At 43.7% G+C, this 20,713-nt stretch overlaps 1 protein-coding gene across 4 annotated transcripts in view; it reads left to right on the plus strand.

Annotated features, from left to right (window-relative positions):
- Window positions 1-20,713, plus strand: part of RBM25 (RNA binding motif protein 25) — a 1,759,384-nt gene that overhangs the window by 1,577,419 nt on the left and 161,252 nt on the right. For all 4 annotated transcript variants that reach the window (XM_044074670.1, XM_044074671.1, XM_044074673.1 and 1 more), the window contains exon 15: window positions 11,229-11,503. In XM_044074670.1, coding sequence (XP_043930605.1) covers window positions 11,229-11,503 — 275 coding nt within the window. The remainder of the gene's footprint in view (window positions 1-11,228; window positions 11,504-20,713) is intronic.

A 20,713-nucleotide genomic window follows, 5' to 3' on the forward strand; every position in this document is an offset into this window, starting at 1 on the left:
ATTACATCATCTGCACTGGATGACTGGCTAGGCTGTTATTCAAGGATGAGTTCTAGCAAACTGTTGTAGATGCCTGTAATGGAGAGAAGTGCACTTTGGGGCAGGCCTTCAGGAGTCTAATTGAAGTCCCCTAAAACAAGCTTTACTCCCATCATGGGGAGTGCCTTGTATGATAACTTTCCAGTTCCTTCTGTCCTTCGTGCTGTCTCATCTTCTGTGACGTCAGGTAGTCGGGTATAAAGCATGCTGCCGACGCCATTACATCAGTCTTTCTTGCCGTGCGGCGCCCGAAGCAGAAGCAGTTCGCAAGTGCCGATCGGCCGACTCCTGAAATTTCCGTTTACGAGTTTCAGAACCGAAGTCTTCAACTAAACCCAAGTTACCCCACTGGGGAAACTTTTTCTTGCTCTAAACTGATGTCAGTAAAAGTCAGTAATTGTATTTCTTGTGGAAAGCAAATACCTCATAAAGATTTTCATTTGTACTGTATTCCTTGCCTAGGCCCTGACTACGACGTACCTCGCTGTTGGTTTTGTGCCTTATTTAAACCACAAACTATTCGTCGTCGGTACATTTCGCTTCTAAATGTTTTGGTACTTGGTTCAATTAGCCAGATATGTCTTCGGTAAGCCACCCGACTACCGACATTCTGAAAAAACGCAAAGATAAAGGCAGAGACAGGCCACCTAGGTCCAAAGCTGCCGACGACGCTTCTAAGCTAGTCGCCAGTTCGCCAGTACTCAGTGAGACGCTTTTGCAGCCCCTGATACCCACTACTTCGTATTCACAGGCCTCTACTGAGACCCATTCGGAGTCCGGTATGCCGCAAGATGTTTGAACTGTGGAACCTGCGGATGTCTCTACCTTGGATGTGTCCAGAGCCGCTGTGCAGGCACCGGCTTCTGAGGGTGTATCCAGACCTACTGACTTGCATATTAAACCAACGCCATCTTCTTCTAGTCCTAAATCTCAAACCATGCCTAGGAAACAGACTCCCAGACTGCATGGTCAAGCCTCTATGCCTAAAAAACAAATGATAAGAATGGCTAAAGACCTTATTGCTTTAATCAGGGGAAGCCAACCTTCCCCCTCTAAGAGACCTAGGACTGAATTTGCTTATGATACTTCTGATCAGGATTCTGAAATTTCTGTCTCCTCTGATGACCAGGATTTACCCTTGTCTACCTATGAGGATTCTGATGCAGAGGACTCTATTCCCTCTGCTTCTCCCCCAGACGATTTTTCTTTTGGTGAAACTTTGCATACTCTTAGGGAGCATTTTCACTGGGAAAGCCAGGATTACTCTGATTCTAAAAAGAGGCTTACAGATTTCTTACTCCTGTGCTGGACATTGTTGATGATGCCTTTTCCGAATCTAGCTTGGCCCCTGACTCTCTACCCCCTGCTCCCAGAAAACCTGATAAATATTACAGGGTTCATGATTCTCACAAGTTCCTTTTTAAAAATCCTACTGCGGATCCTGAGACCATTTCACAGGGACCCAAGGGCATTAAGGCTACTACTGCCAAAAATCCTACCCCCTCTGATAGAGATTCCAGGGCCCTGGATAGATGAGGTAAGAAGGTATACACCTCTGCAACCTTAGCCATCAGGGCCTTAAATTGCCAGTTTCATATGTTGAAGTATCAGCAGAATATTATTGGATTGCTTAAACAGAAAATTATGTTGACTCCTGATTGTGCTGAAAATAAGGATTTACAGGATTTAATACATTCTGCTGAACAAGTTGGAAAACATAATTTGCAATGTGGTTTTGATTCACTAGAGGCATCTTGCAGGGCTGCTGTCACCGGGTCTGTACTTAGAAGGCATGCTTGGCTTAAGGCGCAGTCTTTGCCAGATCATGTTAAAACTAAATTGCTGGATGCTCCCTTAAATCAGGACCACCTGTTTGGCGACAAAGCAGAAGAAGTTCTTAAAAAGATGGAGGAAAAAGCTATATCTATGCAAACTGTTAAAGATTTCTTACAAGGGCAGCCTCCTAGATTTAGTAGGCATTGGCCCTCAAAAAATTGAAGAAGAAAAGGGACAAGGTTTCTACTCAAGACTTTTCCTGGTACCCAGAAAAGACAACTCGTGGCATCCTATCCTGGACCTCTGTATCCTAAACACCTTTTTTGGTGATTCCAAAATTCAAGATGCTAACTCTTCACAAGTTGCTTCCCATAATAGGCAAAGATGCCTGGTTGGCAACACTGGATTTATAGGATGCCTACCTGCACATCCCAATCAGGGAATCTTGCAGAAAATACCTACACTTCAAAGCAGGCTGCATGCACTATCAGTTTTCTGCACTGCCCTTTGGCTTATCTACTGCACCCAGGGTATTCACAAAGTGCCTAGCTGCAGTCATTGCATTTTGCAGGCAAAGAAATATTCAGATATACCCATACCTGGACGATTGTGTAATTCAGGCAGAAAGCCACAACATATTTCTGAACCATCTGGCATTTGTGCAGAAGGTGTTAACTTGTCTGGGGTGCACCATAAATGAAAAGAAATCACAGTTGGTACCCTGTCAACAAATTATATTCCTGGGATCAAGCTTGAACACAACTTCCCAGATGGCTTTCTTCACGCCAGAGAAACAAATTCATTTGACAGCTTAGTTCAAACTAGTGGCCACAAAAACCCTGCTATCTGCAAGGCAAATACTGCAAGCCTTGGGGTTCATGGCCTTGTGCAGTCTACTAATTCCATATGCAAGACTGCATATGAGGAAACTACAATGGTATATAAAAAGTCTATGGTGTCAACATTCTCAGGATCTAGAAGCAATGACTCCTATCATACCTTGCCTACGGTTCGAATTCCTTTGGTGGGCACAGGCCTGCCACCAAAACATTCACTCTACCCCCTGCCACCCAAACCCTAACAACAGACGCATCAGACAATGCATGAGTGCTCACCTGGCAGGGAAGTGCATTAAGGGCAAATGGAACCCAAGTCAAATGCACCTGCATATCAATCAAAAAGAAATGTTAGCTGTACAGAATGCTCTGACAGCCTTCAAGGACCACATTCTTCCAGGACAATTAATGGTAAAGACAGACGACACCACTGGATGTAGTACATAAACAAGCAGGGGGGTACCCATTCTTATCCCCTCTGCAGACTAGCCATGGCTCGGTGGAACACAGCCTTGAGCTACCAAGTTCATCTACAGGCTCAATTCCTGTCAGGGAAAACTAAACACACTTGCTGGCGAACTAAGCAGAAATCCCATGGACCCACACGAGTGGAATCTAGAACCAAAGATTTTCAACATTTTGATCAGCAAATGGGGGATCCCAGATATAGATCTGTTTGCCTCCCCCCAGAACTATCAATTGGACAAATTCTGCACAAGGACTCCCCACAAACAAGCTTGGAAAGTGGATGCTGTGTCCTTCAGCTGGAAAAAGCTAGGGCGGCGCAGTGGTTAATGCTGTTGCCTCACAGCAAGAGGTTCTCCGGTTTGATTCTCAGCTGGGGTGCCTTCTGTGTGGAGTTTGCATGTTCTCCCTGTGTTCACGTGGGTTTCCTCCGAGTACTCCCGTTTTCTCCCACATTCTAAAAACATACTTCTGGAGCATTTCTCCCCGGGCCTCTGCTGAAAGCAGGATCTGTGGAACCTAGTCGGACTTTCCCGGCCAACAAATGTTAAATAAATAAATAAAATCTATCAGTTTATGCCTTTCCTCCTCTGCCTCTCCTCTCCAAAGTACTACTAAAGATCAAACAAGGCAAACCAAGGATGATATTGATTGCACCAGTCTGGCCACGCCAACACTGGTACCCCCTCTTGCGCAGTGTGTCACAGCTGGCCCCATGGCACCTACCTCAGACCCCCTACCCTGCTGTCTCAGCAAGAGAGCCAGATTCTGCACCCCCAGCTTCAAACCCTGAACCTGGCAGCCTGGCTATAATTAACGTAATCTGTCTGTTACCATCCCTCAGTAAACAAGTGTTGGATGTCATTTTGGAGGCAAGGAGGCCTAGTACTAGAAAATCTTATGCTGAAAAATGGAAAAGATTCTGTGTCTGGAACCACACTCAAGGGATGGCCACAGCAGCGCCCAATTTACCTCAGATTTTTCAATACTTAACTGAAGTGCTTCACAAGGGCCTTTCCTTTTCCTCCATCAAAATTCACGCCTCAGCCATTTCAGCTCATTACAACACAGATCCACCCCTCTTTTCTCACCCACTGCTCAAGCAGATCCTCAGATGGGCCAAAAACTTAAGACCACCCAAGAGAGCCCCAACTCCAGCCTGAGACCTTAATTTTGTATTGGAAAAACCCACCGTTCCTCCTTTTGAGCCAGCTGCAACTGCAGAGTTAAAATTCCTAAGGCTATTTCAAAGCAAACCATTTCTAAATGGATAGGCCATTGCATTAATTTCTGCTATAAGCACCATGGAAAACCTATCCCACAGGGGATTAGACCCCATTCAACCAAGGGCTGCATCTACCTCTACAACATTTCTCAGAGGTGTCCCTACCAGAGACATCCTAGAAGCTGCTACCTGGAGTTCTGTACATACTTTCACCAAGCATTACCATTTGCCAATTTTCTCTAAATCCAGAGCTGGCTTTGCCACTGCAGTCTTCCAGGGCCTTATAGCTGGTCATAATGCTATCTAAATTCCTCCTCCCATCCTTAGCTTTGGGAATATGCACAAATGTGATGACTGCAACAGTGAAACATGAAGACCATAGTACAGTTGTGTACACTTACCATAAATGTAGATGTTCAAGTGTATTCACTGTTGCAGTCCTGGTTACCCTCCCTCCAACCCCCTGACTTCTTTGGCTATACCTCTATTCTCCTTTACTATACTTAAAAGCTTTTTGGTGTATTTGCTTTTTTGTTGGAGGCATAACCTTGTATATTTATATTTAATTGCTTCCCTTTTGGGGGGGGGGGGGCACCTGACATCTGGAGCAAGAAAAACTGATGTAATGACATCGGCTGCATGCTTTATACCCCTGACTACCTGAGGTCATGGAAAATGAGACAGCAACCTACGCAGGGCCCAAGACTTTGATAATCAGGCCGACTGAGGGCTACTGCAAGCAGATAACCCAAATGTGATGACTGCAACAGTGAATACACTCGAACATCTACATTTATGGTATGTGTACACAACTGTATTTTTTGCTTCTTTCATCACATTTTGACAAAAAATGTATCCTGTGTAAAGGTAGTCATTCTTTTTCGAGTATTCATCACCATGACTCTCAAGCTGTATAGGTTTAATGGTTGTCTTTTCCTTTGGTGGTGTTATGCTGCCATGATCTTCAGAGGCCTGATGGTTCTTGCACAACAATTCTTACAATAGCAATTATCCTCATGAGTGGTCTTTCTACCAACCAAATGTTCTTCCAGCTGACTATTAAAATGGTCTCAATCTTAGCCAAACGCATTGCCATGAGTGCTGCCATAGATGTCCTTCAAGAATGCAACTGCAGTCATAACATATGGGTTGTCCTGCCTCAGGCAGCCCTCGGTCGGCCGAATTCCAAAGTCTGGGTCCGGCGTCGGCTGGTGTCGCCTCCTCTCCGACGTCACAACGGCTGGAGTATAAAGGCATCGGCCGACGCTATCTTCTTCAGTCTTTCTTGCCGCGTGGTGCCCGAAGCAGAAGCAGTTCGCAAGTGCCGGTCGGTCAGCTCCTGTGTTTTCAGTACCGAAGTCATCTAAAAGCTAAGTACCCCGTTGGGGAACATTTTTTCTTGCCTCAGCCGATGTCAGAACAAATTGAGAAAGTTAATAATTGTTTGTCTTGTGGTAAACAAATATCTCATAAGGACTTCCATTCCTACTGTCTTCCTTGCCTGGGCCCAGACCACGACGTCTCGGCCTGCGCTGCCTGTGCTTGCTTTAATAAGCGCACTCTCAGGCGCCGGGCAGAATTTGCTGAAGACTTTTTCGGCGAATCCTTTGCGTATATCATGCCGTCGGATCAACCGACAACTCAATCTTCCAAAAAACGGAAGGACCGGGACCGGCATCCTTGGCCCGCGTCCTCTACCGATACTACTCCTAGACCCTCCGCTAGTGCTTCGGTCCCTGCGGAAGCGGTAATTCAACCGCTCCAGGCCGACGACACAGCGTTAACTCGTCCTTCGGTCCCGGAGACCTCTCCGGTGCCGGTTGTTGATTTTCCTCCGGAAACCGAAGTTCTTGATTTACCCGACACCATTCCGGTGGACAAGGTCACTCCTGCACGTGGGGCTGCTAGGCCTCCTGTATCTATGTCCATCAAGGCCTTTGCATGTGCTAAGGCCGCCAGTCAGGCCAAGGCCCATCCTAAACCTGCTGTCCAGGCCCCCTCCTCTGATAAACAGATTATGTCTCTGGCTGCAGACCTTATTTCCCTTATCAGGGGGTCTCAGCCTCACCCAGACAGAGGTTCTCAGCCTCCTGTAGAGAAAAGGCCTAGAACTGAGCAGACTGAAAACCTCTCTTCAGATGAGGCCTCTGGGGATTCTGAGCATTCAGATATTCAAGAAGAATCCTTCCAGGCCTATGAGGACTCTGATGCTGAGGAATCAATTCCCTCTGCCTCTCCTCCAGAGGATTTCTCGTTTGGTGAAGTCCTGCACTCAATGAGGGAACATTTCCAATGGCAGGGTCAGGAATTCTCCGATGCCAGGAAAAGGCTCCGTACCTTCCTAAAGCTTCCCCAGCACAGACCTTTAGCTATTCCTCCTGTGATGGATGTTTTGGATGATGTTTTCTCCGACTCCAGTGCTAACCCTGATTCTCTCCCCCCTGCTCCTGTCAAGCCAGACAGATCTTACAGAGTCCCTGACACTCACAAGCATCTCTTTAAGGCCCACTCCGTGGATTTAGAAACTATTTCACAGGGCCCCAAGGGAGTTGCTACCTCCAATGCCAAGAATCCTTTGCCAGCAGATAGGGAAGCTAGGTCTGTGGAGAGATGGGGTAAAAAAGTTTATACCTCTACCACCCTAGCCATGAGGTCACTTAACTGCCGTTTTCATATGTTTCAGTACCAGGATTTTTTACTGGATGATTTACAGAAAAAGTTAGCCTCTCCTGAGCCTATTGATAGAAAGGCATTGCAGGATCACGTACATAACACTCAGCAGGTTAACAGTCATTTTCTTCAGTGTGGTTATGATGCATTGGAGGCTTCATGTAGGGCAGCTATGACTGGGGCTGTGATACGTAGACATGCTTGGTTAAAAGATCAGCCACTGCCAGACCATGTCAAAGTAAAATTACTTGATGCACCTCTGGAAAAACAGAAGCTTTTTGGTGCAAATGCACAAGATGTGTTGAAATCCATAGAGGAAAAAGCTAAGTCAGTACAGACAGTCAAGGATTTCCTCCAGGTTCAGCCACCCAGATTCAGTAGAAACTGGCCTTCAAAGAATTGGTCCTTCCCAGATTCGGACAAGTTTCAAAGGGGAAAGAACAGACGTGGCCGAGGGCAATACCGAGGCTCCTACAGGGGCCGCCAATGGCAACCTACAAATCAAAGAAGTGCTGCAGCCAGTCCAGCTGCAGCACAAGGACAATCACAATGACTTGACTTTCATACCGCCTACAAAGGCTTTAAGAGAAGCACCTTTGGGCGGAAAATTATCCTTTATTCTCAAAAAACTGGCATATCTTAACCAGGGACAACTGGATTCTGGATTTAATAGACAAGGGTTACAGATTCCACTTCCATACTTTACCACTAAGACAAGGCATGCCAAACCTGCCACATCATCAAAGGGCAGAGGCACTCACTCAAGTTTCAAAGCTGTTAAGTATAAAAGCAATAGAAAGGGTTCCTCCTCAGGAACAAGGCCAGGGATTTTATTCAAGACTGTTCCTTGTTCCAAGAAAAGAAAACAAATGGAGACCTATACTAGACTTGTCAACTCTAAATACTTTTCTTATTGTGCCAAAGTTCAAAATGCTGACGCTGCAGCAACTCCTTCCCATGCTGGGCAAGGGGTCTTGGCTGGTCACTCTGGACCTCAAGGAGGCATACCTGCATGTCCCAGTCAGACAAAGCTGCAGAAGATACCTCAGATTTCTTGCAGGAACAGTGCATTATCAATTCTCAGCATTGCCGTTTGGCTTATCTACTGTGCCCAGAGTGTTCACGAAATGCCTGGCATCAGTAGTGGCACACTGCAGACTACAGGGGATTCAAATATACCTCTACCTGGACGACTGCCTCATACAAGCAGACAACAAACAAACCTTAAAAGCAAACTTGGACTATGTCATTCAACTACTACCGGCCTTGGGATACACTGTCAACATTCAGAAGTCAAGACTACTGCCATCCCAACAGATTATTTTCCTAGGAGCCAAACTGGACACAGAAACTCAAATGGCCTACCTCACAGAGGAAAAACATAGGCAGTTACCAGAGTACTTCAAAGGCCTAGCAAAACTCTCCCAGCTGACTGCAAGGAAAATCCTGCAGGCCCTGGGGTTCATGGCATCTTGCATTCTTCTGATACCTTTGGCAAGACTTTATATGAGAAAGCTGCAATGGTATTTAAAAAGCTTATGGTCCCAACACAGCCAAAGCCTAGAGGACGTAATCCCACTTATTCCATGTCTGGTGGGCTCAAGCGAATCAGTTAAACAAAGGCATGTCTTTCAACAGACCACAAGCAGGTCAAATGATTACAACAGACACCTCAGATCATGGATGGGGGGTGCACATGGAGGGCAGATGCATTCAAGGTCTATGGACACCAAAGGAAAGACATCTGCACATAAACCAAAAAGAGATGTTGGCAGTGATACATGCAATCGAGGCTTTCGAAAAATCACTACAACAAGGACATTTGCTAATAAGGACAGACAGCACCACTGTCATGTGGTATATAAAGAAGCAGGGAGGCACTCATTCTTATCCCCTCTGCAGACTAACAATGCTTCTCTGGGAAAAATCTCTGAGTCTGAAGATACATCTGCAATCCCAGTTTGTGCCAGGCAAGGACAATGTACTGGCGGACAACCTGAGCAGAAATTTCTTGGATCCACACGAATGGATGCTGCATCCTCACATTTTCTCACAACTAACAAAGACATGGGGAAGACCGGACGTAGATCTCTTTGCTTCCCACTTAAATCATCACCTGGAAAAGTTCTGCACAAGGACCCACCATCCTCTAGCCTGGAAAACGGATGCTCTCTCCTTCAGCTGGAACTCCCTAAAAATTTATGCATTCCCTCCTCTACCTCTGCTAACCAAGGTGATACTGAAGATCAAAGTAGAATAACCAACAGGCATTTTGATAGCTCCAGACTGGCCAAGGCAACACTGGTGTACCCTCTGCCGTTGAGCATAACTCGGACCAGACCGTGGCCTCTGCCCCTATGGCCCCTGCTTCTAACACAACACAATTACAGGACTGTCCATCAAAACCTGAAAACATTGCATCTGACAGCCTGGAGGTTACCATGACTCCTACAGCTATCTCTCTTTCCAAGACAGTTCAAGAGATCTTACTGGAAGCACGCAGACCTTCCACCAGAAAAACCTATTCAGCCAAGTGGAAGAGATTCAGCATCTGGAATGCCAACAGGGGTCAGGACACAACATTACTGAGTATACCTCAGATATTAGAATACTTGGCAGAAATGTTTCATACTGGACTCTCATACTCTTCTATAAAGATTCACGCCTCAGCAATCTCAGCAAAATACAATTGTGACCCACCAGTGTTTTCACATCCTTTGCTAAGACAGTTTCTAAGAGGGATAAAGAATATCAAACCTCCCAGAAAACAGCCAGTACCTGCATGGGACCTCAATTTCGTTTTGGAAAAATTAACTCTTCCTCCTTTTGAGCCAGCAGCAACTTCAGAAATGAAATTCCTATCATGGAAAACGGTCTTTCTATTGGCAGTCACATCTGCAAGAAGAGTCTTGGAGATACAGGCACTCATAGCAGTGCCTCCCTTCCTCATTTTTCATCAGGACAGAGTTTCTCTAAGAACCAATCCTACATTCATGCCAAAAGTTATTTCCAGGGTGTCTCTAAATCAAGCTATTCACCTGCCTACTTTCTTCCCCAATCCTCAAAATAGGGGGGGGGACTGCTGCATACTTGGGACATACACAGGCAACTACGCTACTACTTGGACAGAACTAAGGCCACCAGAAAGTCTGACCAACTATTTGTAGCCTATGCTGCTGAAGTACAAGGAAAAGCAATCTCCAAACAAACAATTTCAAAACTGATTGGACACTGCATCAGATTCTGCTATTCTTTCCATGGAAAAGGTGTGCCAGCCAATGTTAGGCCACATTCCACCAGAGCTATAGCCACATGCACAGCTTTCCTAAGAGGAGTGGCAACAAAGGACATTTTAGAGGCTGCTACATGGAGCTCCGTGCATACATTTACCAAGCACTACAACCTGCCCTTATACTCCAGATCCCGAGCAGGCTTTGCTTCGGCAGTCCTGCAGGGCATTTTAGCTACACCATCCCTCTCTTAGTTCCATCCACCCCCAGCTTGGCTATGGTATTCAACCCATATATTATGACTGCAGTTGCATTCTTGAAGGACATAGTACAGTTTTGTACCTACCATAAATGTAGATGTCCGATAGATATGCAACTGCAGTCGGATTTTCCCACCCTCCTACCCCTCTTCAACTTTCTTTATGGGTCCCTACCCCTATTCTTATTAGCTGGGGGTATCTACTATGGTGTATCTGTTTATTACTGTTGTGCATGTCTGGAATTGTTTATCCATTCACCAAATTTAGCCTTCCTAGGAGGGCACCTGGCATCTGGGGCAAGAAACACTGAAGAAGATGGCGTCGGCCGATGCCTTTATACTCCAGCCGTTGTGACGTCGGAGAGGAGGCGACACCAGCCGACGCCGGACCCAGACTTTGGAATTCGGCCGACCGAGGGCTGCCTGAGGCAGGACAACCCATATGTTATGACTGCAGTTGCATATCTATCGGACATCTACATTTATGGTAGGTACAAAACTGTACTTTCTTATCCATGTTATGTCCGTTTATGCCAAGTTTTTTGTGATTTCTTTCTCAGTGTTCTTGTCTGCTTTTGTTATTAAGCTGACCTTTATCAACAATGTCTGTAGTTAGTTACCAGGTTTGCTTATTGTGCTTACAAGATGTTTTTCAAGCAAGTTTTTTTTTACTATGTTCATAGTAGAAGCTGGTGAGTTTCTTGATGCTCGATTTTATTTTTCTGCAGGTACCACCAGTAGTCCAAGCCAGCCAAATGCTGCAAAAAGGAAAAAGCTGCCAGTGGACAGTGTATTCAATAAATTTGAGGATGAGGACAGTGATGAGGTACCCAAAAAGAGAAAATTGGTTCCGTTGGACTATGGGGAGGATGATAAGGGAGCTCCCAAAGGCAGTGTTAACACCGAAGAAAAACGTAAACACATAAAAAGTCTTATTGAGAAAATTCCAACAGCTAAACCTGAACTCTTTGCTTATCCTCTGGACTGGTCAATTGTAGACTCGGTATGTGTCCTTCCATCACTCATTTTACTGGTTTGGAAGCAGGTGTTAACCAAAAATGGAATTTATTGCGTTGGATTAGTCTGTTGGTTGGACAGCCCTGCTTCTTTCTCTGCTTTTTTTCCAAGATTACATGCTGGTTTCCTTTGTCATGTGTTCCACAGTTTTCCTGTTTTCAGAATTTTTTTTGTGTGCATTGACCACTGCTGTTTTAGTTGTGTAGGTCAGTGGTGATTTGAAGCCAGTCATTGATGATGACGAAGACATGCTTAAGGTGGCTCTGAATCTTGCCTCTCTTCAGTTCTGCTTTTTGGCCAATTCTAAGTTAATACTTTGTTGCTTAATCAGAGTTTGGCCTTTTATTTTTATTTTTTTATTGAACTACTATCCAGGTAAGTGTACTGATCCCAATGGACTCTATTCAACTATCCAGTCCAGTGGGAATAAGCATGTTTTAGAATAGTATATGTAATTTATATTGCTTGTATTAGATTTAGATTCACACAATGCTGTCACTGAAACACTTGTGTATCTCACAAATGTGTAGAATTTCAGGTTTTTGAAAATGTATACTATGTACAGAGTGCAGACATCAAAAATGTGGACACTTCTTGGATAAGAGGCTCTTATCATGCAAATCATTTTGTTAGAGCAGTATACTAGTGAAGTACTGTGTTTAGATGGTTTCATTGTTGGACTAGCAGATGAGGTTTGTTTTGTTGAAAGCACACTTTTACAGTTTTGTAAAACTCAGGAGTACTTGGATCATTTGCAGCGTTTAGAGAAGTGATTTTCATACTAGTGGGCCTCTCGTTGTGAAAACTGTTTCTCTAGCTGCTAGTTTGTGGGCAGGAGTCTTATAGCTGTGGAAACTGTTGAGAGGCTCTGTGGATGCCCACATAACTGTGATTGCAAGAAGATGTAGTAGATGTCAGTTGGGTAACCCATACATAACAGAGAGTAGACTCAGATAGAATTATCCAGCTAATTAGCCTTTTTGAGCACAGTAAAGTAATTATCAGATTAGTCCATTAGCTGTCCTTAGTAACCAGTGAGTGTATCTATTTTTTCATCAGAATATGTATATTTGTTAAAAGCATAACTGTTGTACCGCTTCTCTCTGCCTTTTGGCTCATTGGTGTTGTTAAGCTGTACTTGGCTAACTCCCCCATTACAAATGTGAGACGGACTTGAGAGTGCCAGCACTGAAAAACAAACTTGAAATTCTAACAAAAAACAGTAAATTCCAAAACTTGCTATTGCATCTTTAATGCATGATCCATTGTTGTCTTTTCCATCTGGATTAAACCAGTGGGTTGTCAGATCCGACTCAGATCTGAGACCAGTTATATCACTTCAGCACCTCCTCTTAACTATTATGCCTCACTCAAGTTAGAGAACCCCAAATATAGTTCGTCTCCATTCTTGGACAGCAGTTACAGTTGTTACTCCACTGAAGTTTCTCCTTTTTGGCTCTTTTTGAGAGTGCTTTTACTCCCCTGTCCTTTACCTTTTAGTGTGCGTGTATAAGGTTTAGGTGCTAGGTAGATTAGGTAGTTTAGGTTAGGTAGTTTAGGTTAGGTTTACCTTAGTGTTCGGGCTTTTCCTTCCTAGAGTATTTGTAGTGCTTATAGGGTTTGTGTGTGCTTTTAGATTACTGTTAGTGGTTTGCTCTTGGTAGAGTAGTTGTGTACATTCTTGTGTCGTAGGAGTTCATTACCTTTTTGTGTTTGTGTGTAAAGGATTTTGATGAAGACAGATGCAGAAGGAATCACCACTAGGAAATAAACCTCGGTTGTAATTCAAAAAAACGTCTTTATTGTAGAACAAGAAATAAAAATGAGCGCTTTCGCATAGGATAACTACGCTTCTTCAGATGTAATTACAATGAAAAAATACTTTTGTTATATACAAGACTTTTTGGCGGTCAAACCAAGCAATTAATCAATTAACTGGCTTAATAGATAGTTAATTATTTAAAGTGCTCCTTACTGTTAAAGTGCTTCATGCCTATTGCAACGACATTTAAAATGTTATATTTTTCCATTTAAAACCTATAGAGTAAAACGCAAATGAAACATAAATACTTCTTCATATCTTGGCGTGTGTAGACCCCTACAGGTTTCATAAAAGTGTCACTTAATTTTCATACAATCGTACAGACATTGTGTTGATGTTAAGTAGTCTTTAAACCTTAACAGCTTAAAACCTGAAGACCTAAAGCATAAAACCTTAAAATACTAAAACCATATGTAAACATTTTTTTGATATAAATTAGATATTTCATACACATAAGAACCTTTATAAATGGCAAAATTGTGGACAAGACCATGAGTGAATATATATTTATAGAATCACAAATGGAAAATAAATATTCATATACAATTCATTCTGAGTGCATATAGAACCCATTTAATCATGTGTTTATGTATATTTAAAAAATTGATTATTAAATGTATATATGGCAAATGTTATAAAAATTATAATTTATTAATTTTATTAAGATATGTTGAAAATATATTAAGAGCAGAGTAGTTGTGTACATTCTTTTGTGTCGTAGGAGTTCATTACCTTTTTGTGTTTGTGTGTATAGGATTTTGTTATGGATCCGAAGGAATTCAGAAAGTGTGGAGTGTAGTCATAAGTTGCATTTGCATGACGCTCATGATAAATGCGTTATTTGTTTTGGGACCTTTTACCTGGAGTTGTCTTGCTCCATCTGCGAAGACTTTGGCTCTTGGGCCATTAAAGAGAGGAGAGCAAAGTTGGTGTTGAAGGGCCTGCCCGCTTCAGGCAGTGACGCTTCTTTCATCAATGGATCCAACTCAGATTGGAGTCATAGGCATGGATCTAGGGAACCCAAATCTCCTAAAGGAGACCATAAGTGGTCCACTCAGGGTTCTTCTCTGCTTCACCTTCTGGTTCACTGGAGCTGAAGTTCCCGAAACTTTTGGCTCCCCAGTAGTTTCTGTTCAACTGTCTGCTTTGACATCTCAAAGCAGGCTACCTTTGGTGCCAATTTTGGGGAAGGCTCCTTCTCTGGGGTTGTATCTCCAGTACCTTTCTGCCTAAGGGGTCTATTTTGGGCTTGTAGAGGTTGCCATTATCTCCATCTACTCCATTAGACTTTTCACTGGAGTCCTCCCCTTCTCTGCCTCGTATCTGGGCTTCTCCAGTTTGGATCCAGTAAGCAGAGGTCCTTGACTCCCAGACAGACCTCCAGAGCCCCTTCTGTGGCTACATCAGATCTCATCCAGGTTGGTAGGCAGCCTAAAATCTTCAGACTTGGAGCAGCTGATGAGGACATTTCTTATAGGTTCATAGGTTGGTACTAGGCTATCAGCCCTAGGGCCTATACAATCCTAGCCATAACAATTCCCTGGCTATTTCTTCCCACATTATTTACTTTCCTGGACCCCTGTCTTCAGGCGCAGATGCTGTTAGGCCTCATTTCCTCAGCAGTGTGCGCTCTTCAAGGTGCTTTGACTCCATCAGCTTGGTTTCCTCCCTCAGACTATATGGATGAAAGGTCTTCAGGACTGGTTTTGTTCCCTTCTGGCAGGTTGGAGCCTATGGCTTGGCTGACTGCAGCCCCTGCATGGTCGCCTCATCTCTAACCTTGTGTGTCCATCAGACGGGTTCTTCCCTTCCCCTCAAGGTATCTGCATTCAGTAGCACGGCTCTGGTCTTGGCATTTGAGCAGGCCATGGCTTCGCTGGAGCCGAGTGTTCTTAGGATCCTCGAAACCAGAGTCCTTTGTCTGTGTCAATATCATAGAAAGGATGTTCTATCAGGAGAGGGAGTGGTTATGCAGGTTTGTTGCCACCCCCACCCCCTTGTTGTAGTTACTAATATTATATGCTTTAACACATAGAGCAACTAGCTATGATTCAGAGTCAAAGGCTTTATTATAATCCACATGGTGCAGTGGTGCAGCGGTAGCATTGTCACCTCACAGCAAGAGGTTCTCCGATTCGTTTCTTGGCTGGGGTCCCTTCTGTGCGGAGTCTGCATGTCCTCCCTGCGTTCGTGTGGGTTTTCTCTGGGTGCTCCGGTTTCCTCCCACATGCAAAGACATGCATCTGGAGCCCTTCTCCGCGGGCCTCCTCTGAAAATTGACTTTGTTCCAAGTCTGACTTTCCCGGTTAACAAATGTTAAATAAATAAAACACATGCTATATAGAGAGGCTGTGGCCTTGCTTTCTCTAGGGTCATTCAAAATTAGTTGGTCTGTAATGCCAACCCCATCTGTTCTTTGGCTAGCTGCTGTTATTCTGAAGTTGTAATGCACATGGAAGGACTAGCAGGAATAATATTGATGGAGTTATTGATTACTAATATTGTCTGGTGGTCAGCACAGTCTGTTGCTCCCAGCCCTGTGACCTTTCTACCCTTTGGTGTGTATGTTAGTTGGGATGTTTTGCAGGCACCTTAATGTTTATAGGCATCAACTTGGTTTAAAGATCAGTGTTTCCGAAGTATAGCAAAACTATCTTGTGTTGTGCTAATGAGGTCAGTAAAAAGGCCATAACATGCATGTCCACATCTAGTGAGGTTTGGCCTTATTGGCCTGAATGTAGCCATAAGGGCTTGAGTAAATAGTTATGGGCATTCAGAAGCCCTGTAGCTGAATCACTTGATGTCCTTAAGAGATCATGTGCATATGTCACATAGGCCTTCGCTACAGGAGGTTTTTAGGGTATCGTATAGGAGGTTTAAGGTATCACATAGTGATAACTGTAGCTTGGCTGTGCTTTCTTGCAGTTTTTACTGAATGGTTTGTTTTCTTTTTACTCTTGCATTTGAGTCTTTTTTGGGATTGGTACAAACACTGAGTAAAGCCAGTTATTTGGCCATTTTCTTGTCTTTGCTGAATGTTATTAGAGTTTGGTTAAGAAATCTGCTCTGCTCTCACCTTCAGCCTTAATCAGCTCAGCAGGAAGGCTATTAGTTCCAAACATTTTTCAGTTGGGAAAAGGTGTCTAATGGAATCGCCAACTTCACTGTTCAATGTCATAGCTTCTAGCAGTTCATCTTTCAATTTGGAAAGGTGTTAAATAGAATCGCAGACTTCACTGTTTAGTATTATGGGTCCTAATTCTTTTGAAGGTTCAAATTAGTTAATCAGCCCCTTCATTTTGGTGATCTAACACTTCTGTATATTCCTTCCAGAATCCACTGATGTCATCTAGCTTGCTTGGTAGCCTTTTGTTACCATCTTTAATTTGTATTTGTCTTGGCAAAAAGCTAGCTCCTAATCTTTTGACAATGTCATATGCTTTACACGTATTGTTGGTCATCAGCCCCTCTTCAACATCTGTACATTGCTGATTTTCATCATTCACACTGCCTGAGTGGCATATGGGTTCGATGAATGTACAAATCCCACACTGGCAACTTTGCATAGCTCAGAATCCCCTCCTCTGACAGTCTGTGTAAGAGAATTGGCTAAGCCTTTCCTATAGTGTCAATGTATTATTCTGGCTGGTGTTTTTTTTTTTTCCTTGGCTTGATGGATCCTGATACGGCTGCCCTTCAGTCAAAACTAGTTGCACCTAAAAAAGAAACTTTAAGCCAGCCTCCAGACAACTTACCTTTTGGTGGTACAGGGGTCAGATACATCCTTTGGGGCTGTTACAGTACCTGGTTCGGGTACAAGAGAACTAAACCCTTTAGGTGCAGGAGAAGTCTGCCGTAAGAGACCCCTTGTCAGACTTAATACTCTGCACCCAGATATTTTGTCCTCTAGTGGAGTTTATAGCAAGAAGAAACAGAAACTTCACCACATGACAGGCAGATTATTACCGTGAGTAGAGCTGATGTATTCTTCTTAGCTAACAGTATTTACAAGCAGCTAATGTTAGCAGCTGTGCTCCTATTGAGAATGCCTGTGAGGCTGCTGTTTCTAGAGCTTAGTGTAACGCCACATGTTTTGATGGGGACTGTGATGCAAGCAGTAGGAAACACTTGAGTCCTTCAAGCCTAATTCTTCAGAAAGTGAAGAGGTTCAAAAACTGAAGCAAGTGTTAACCTTTCCACGGATGCTAGCTAGTTTAGAGATGTATTTGTCCAGAAGCAGTCTGGAGCTGTACCAGAGACTGGCAGTGCTTATGATCTTATTGAAGTTGAGATTCCAAATGTTTTGGTTGTCCCTGTTCTGTTACCGGCCATGGAAGATATCTATAATTCTGCATGTAAAACCCCTTTGATTAGTGAACCAGTTCCCAAAACAGTTCCCAAAAACGTTATGAGGAAATACAAGGTGCATTCTGATCTTGTAGTTCTCTCTGTTCCTTTGTCGTCTGTCCAAGCTGCCAACTCTAGCAAGAGAGCTCTGGCTTCTTCTAACCCTGCACATTTGGATAACATTGGCAGTGGATTAGAATCTCAGGGGGAAAAAGTTGGCTTAGTCTAGTCATATCGTCTTAAGAATTTTAAACAGTCAGGGCTTCATGTGGAAATTTATTCCCCAGTGTGCTTACAGTTTAGATGCCTTTGCTGTATCTTTAGCTGCTGAACAAAAGTGTTATATGAATGAGAATGTTTATGATGTAATTCAAATTTCAAAACATGCTTTGAGGAGTGTCTTCGAAGGTGTGAACACAAATTCTAGAAATGCATCTGCTTCTGTTGTATTGAGAAGGTTTGTATAGCTACATGGCCAGAATTTTTCTGAGAATTTAAAGAGATATTTTTGAATGCTCCTTTAAGTTCTGAGTTTGTTTGGTCCTGCTGCTACCCAGATTTTCAAGCAGTGGGATGATGGAGATAAATTGGTTTATGGAGTATCCAGAATGTTTCATATTCCCAGACTGTCCCCTAACTAGGCATCCAACTTCACAAAGGGCAGAACAAACAAAAATCTCAGCCTAAAAGTCTGGGTACCAAGAAGAAATTGCAGGGTAATGTTTCAAAACCAAATAAGAGGGGTTAATTTCTCCAAAAAGATACTTCTCCTGCTAAAGAACAACTATGCCGAGACCCTGGACATCCTGTCCTTTCCTCCTGTCTCACACCCAATTCATTTTTTCCCCCAGGCTTTATCTCAACCCAGCAGCTGATGATTGAGGATAATCTTGCAGTGGACAGAAAATCCTCCTCCCTTCAGGGAAATTTCCCCAGCACCATCCAAACCAGATACACCTGTTTTCACTGATATTCCTTCAAATATGCAAGCAGAGATTATAAAACCAGCTCCTACATTTTACCTCAGAAATTTTATGGTATCCAAAAAGGGTCTGTCATGGAGATTAGTGTTAGATTTGGAGTACCTAAATACCTTTCTGAAAGTACTTAAATTCAGAATAGTCACCCTGCAGACAACCCTATCCCTTCTTTGGGACCACTGTTTCATGGTGGCTTTATATCTGAAGGATGTGTGTTACATGCCAGTTGTTCCCAACTTCAAGTTGAACCTACAAATGTTGTGTCTTACACCCTCACAAAGAATTGTCTTCCTGGGGTGTATAATGGATGCAGGAAAAAAGTATGGTCTTTCTGCCAGAAGACTTGGTCCTGACTGTTCAGAATATTTTCAGGGATTTTTCGCTCCAAGAAGCTGCAGCCACAAGAGTTTTTCTCAAAATTCCAAGCCTCATGGCATCAGTGGTCCTTGTGACACCACGGGCCAGACACTCCACATGAGAATGATTTAGTGATATTTAAAAAAAATGTTGTACCCAGCACCTGCTTCCCTTCTAATTCCAAGTACCAGTTTTTGCCAGACAAGTGTTACTGTGATGGGAGAGAGCATATGTATCTCCAGACCAACCCTTCTTCTCTAGACCCCATGTTGGTCCAGACATACTCTTCAGATTTTGCATGGAGAACAGTGTACAGGGGAATTCAAGTTCAAGGTGAACGGGGTCCTTTGGATGCTACAGAGTATTTAAACAGCAAATAAAAGTTCTTCACCCCTTATGGTCTCCTTTCATTGGTCATAGACGACACCACATTCATGTGGTACCTGAACAGACAAGGGAGTACAAGGTCATACCCTCTTCACCACTTGCCATTGATGGCCTAGGAGCTAGCTTTACAGCATTTTTCTGTTGCTTCAGGCTTCATACTTCCTGTTAGAGCAAAACATAGTAGCACACAGACTAAGCAGATCCTGGATGGACCATCACAAGTGGAAACTCTGGGCAGAGGTCGGCTTGAATTTGATTCAGGTGTGGGCAACACTTCATTAATAAGGCTAGAGACCAAGGAAGGTTTATCTCATCTGTTTTTCTAGATCTCTCAAAAGACTTTGACACTGTGCTATGAAACCTCTGACTTGTGTCCTTGCTAGACTTTTCCAGACAACTCTTTTGTAGTTCTCTAACTACCTAGCTGAAAGGTCAGTCTGTCGAATGGCTGTCTTCACTGTCTGTCTGTCTCTCTCAAGGTAAAACAGATGATGGTCTTTGTGTTTCACTGTTGCAGTCATCACACTTGGGTTATCTGCCTCCAGGTAGCCCTCAGTCAGCCCGAATACCAGAGTCTTTGGATTTCTGCGTCGATGCTGTCTCCTCATCCATGACGTCAGGTCATCAGGGGTATAAAACATGCAGCCGATACCATTACATCAGCTTTTCTTGTCGCGTGGGAGCCCGAAGCAGAAGCAGTTCGCAAGTGCCGGTTGGCAGCTACCTGAAATTTTCATTTTTTGAGTTTCAAACTTGAAGTCTTCTAAAGCTACGTACCCCGTTGGGTATCCTTTTTTCTTGGTCTAACTGATGTCAGAAAAAGTTAACAATTGTCTTGCCTGTGGAAAGCAAATACCTCAAAGAGATTTGCATTCTTACTGCGTCACCTGTTTAGGCCCAGACCATGATATCCCTCGCTGTCAGTTTTGTGCCTTGTTCAACACCCGAACTATTTGTTGGGCTATTTTTGTCTCTAAATTCTTTCGCTCTCATTCTCCGTATTCCAAAATGACTTCGGTAAGCCATCCGACTACCGATATTCTGAAAAAAAAAAACAAAGATAAATACAGAGACAGACCGCAAAGGTCCAAAACTGCCGCCGATGCTTCCATTAAGCTAGTCGCCAGTCCACCGTTACACAATGAGGCACTTTCGCAGCCCCTGTTACCTGCTTCTACAGATTCGCAGGCCTCTACAGATACCCATTTAGAGTTCGGTATGCCGCGAGAACCTGCAGATGTCTCTACCTTGGATGGGTCCGGAACCGCTGTGCAGGCACCGGCTTCTGAGGGTGTATTCAAAC

This window comes from Protopterus annectens, chromosome 6.part0 (assembly GCF_019279795.1).
Source record: "Protopterus annectens isolate FY-2018-M chromosome 6.part0, PAN1.0, whole genome shotgun sequence".
NCBI lineage: Eukaryota > Metazoa > Chordata > Ceratodontiformes > Protopteridae > Protopterus > Protopterus annectens.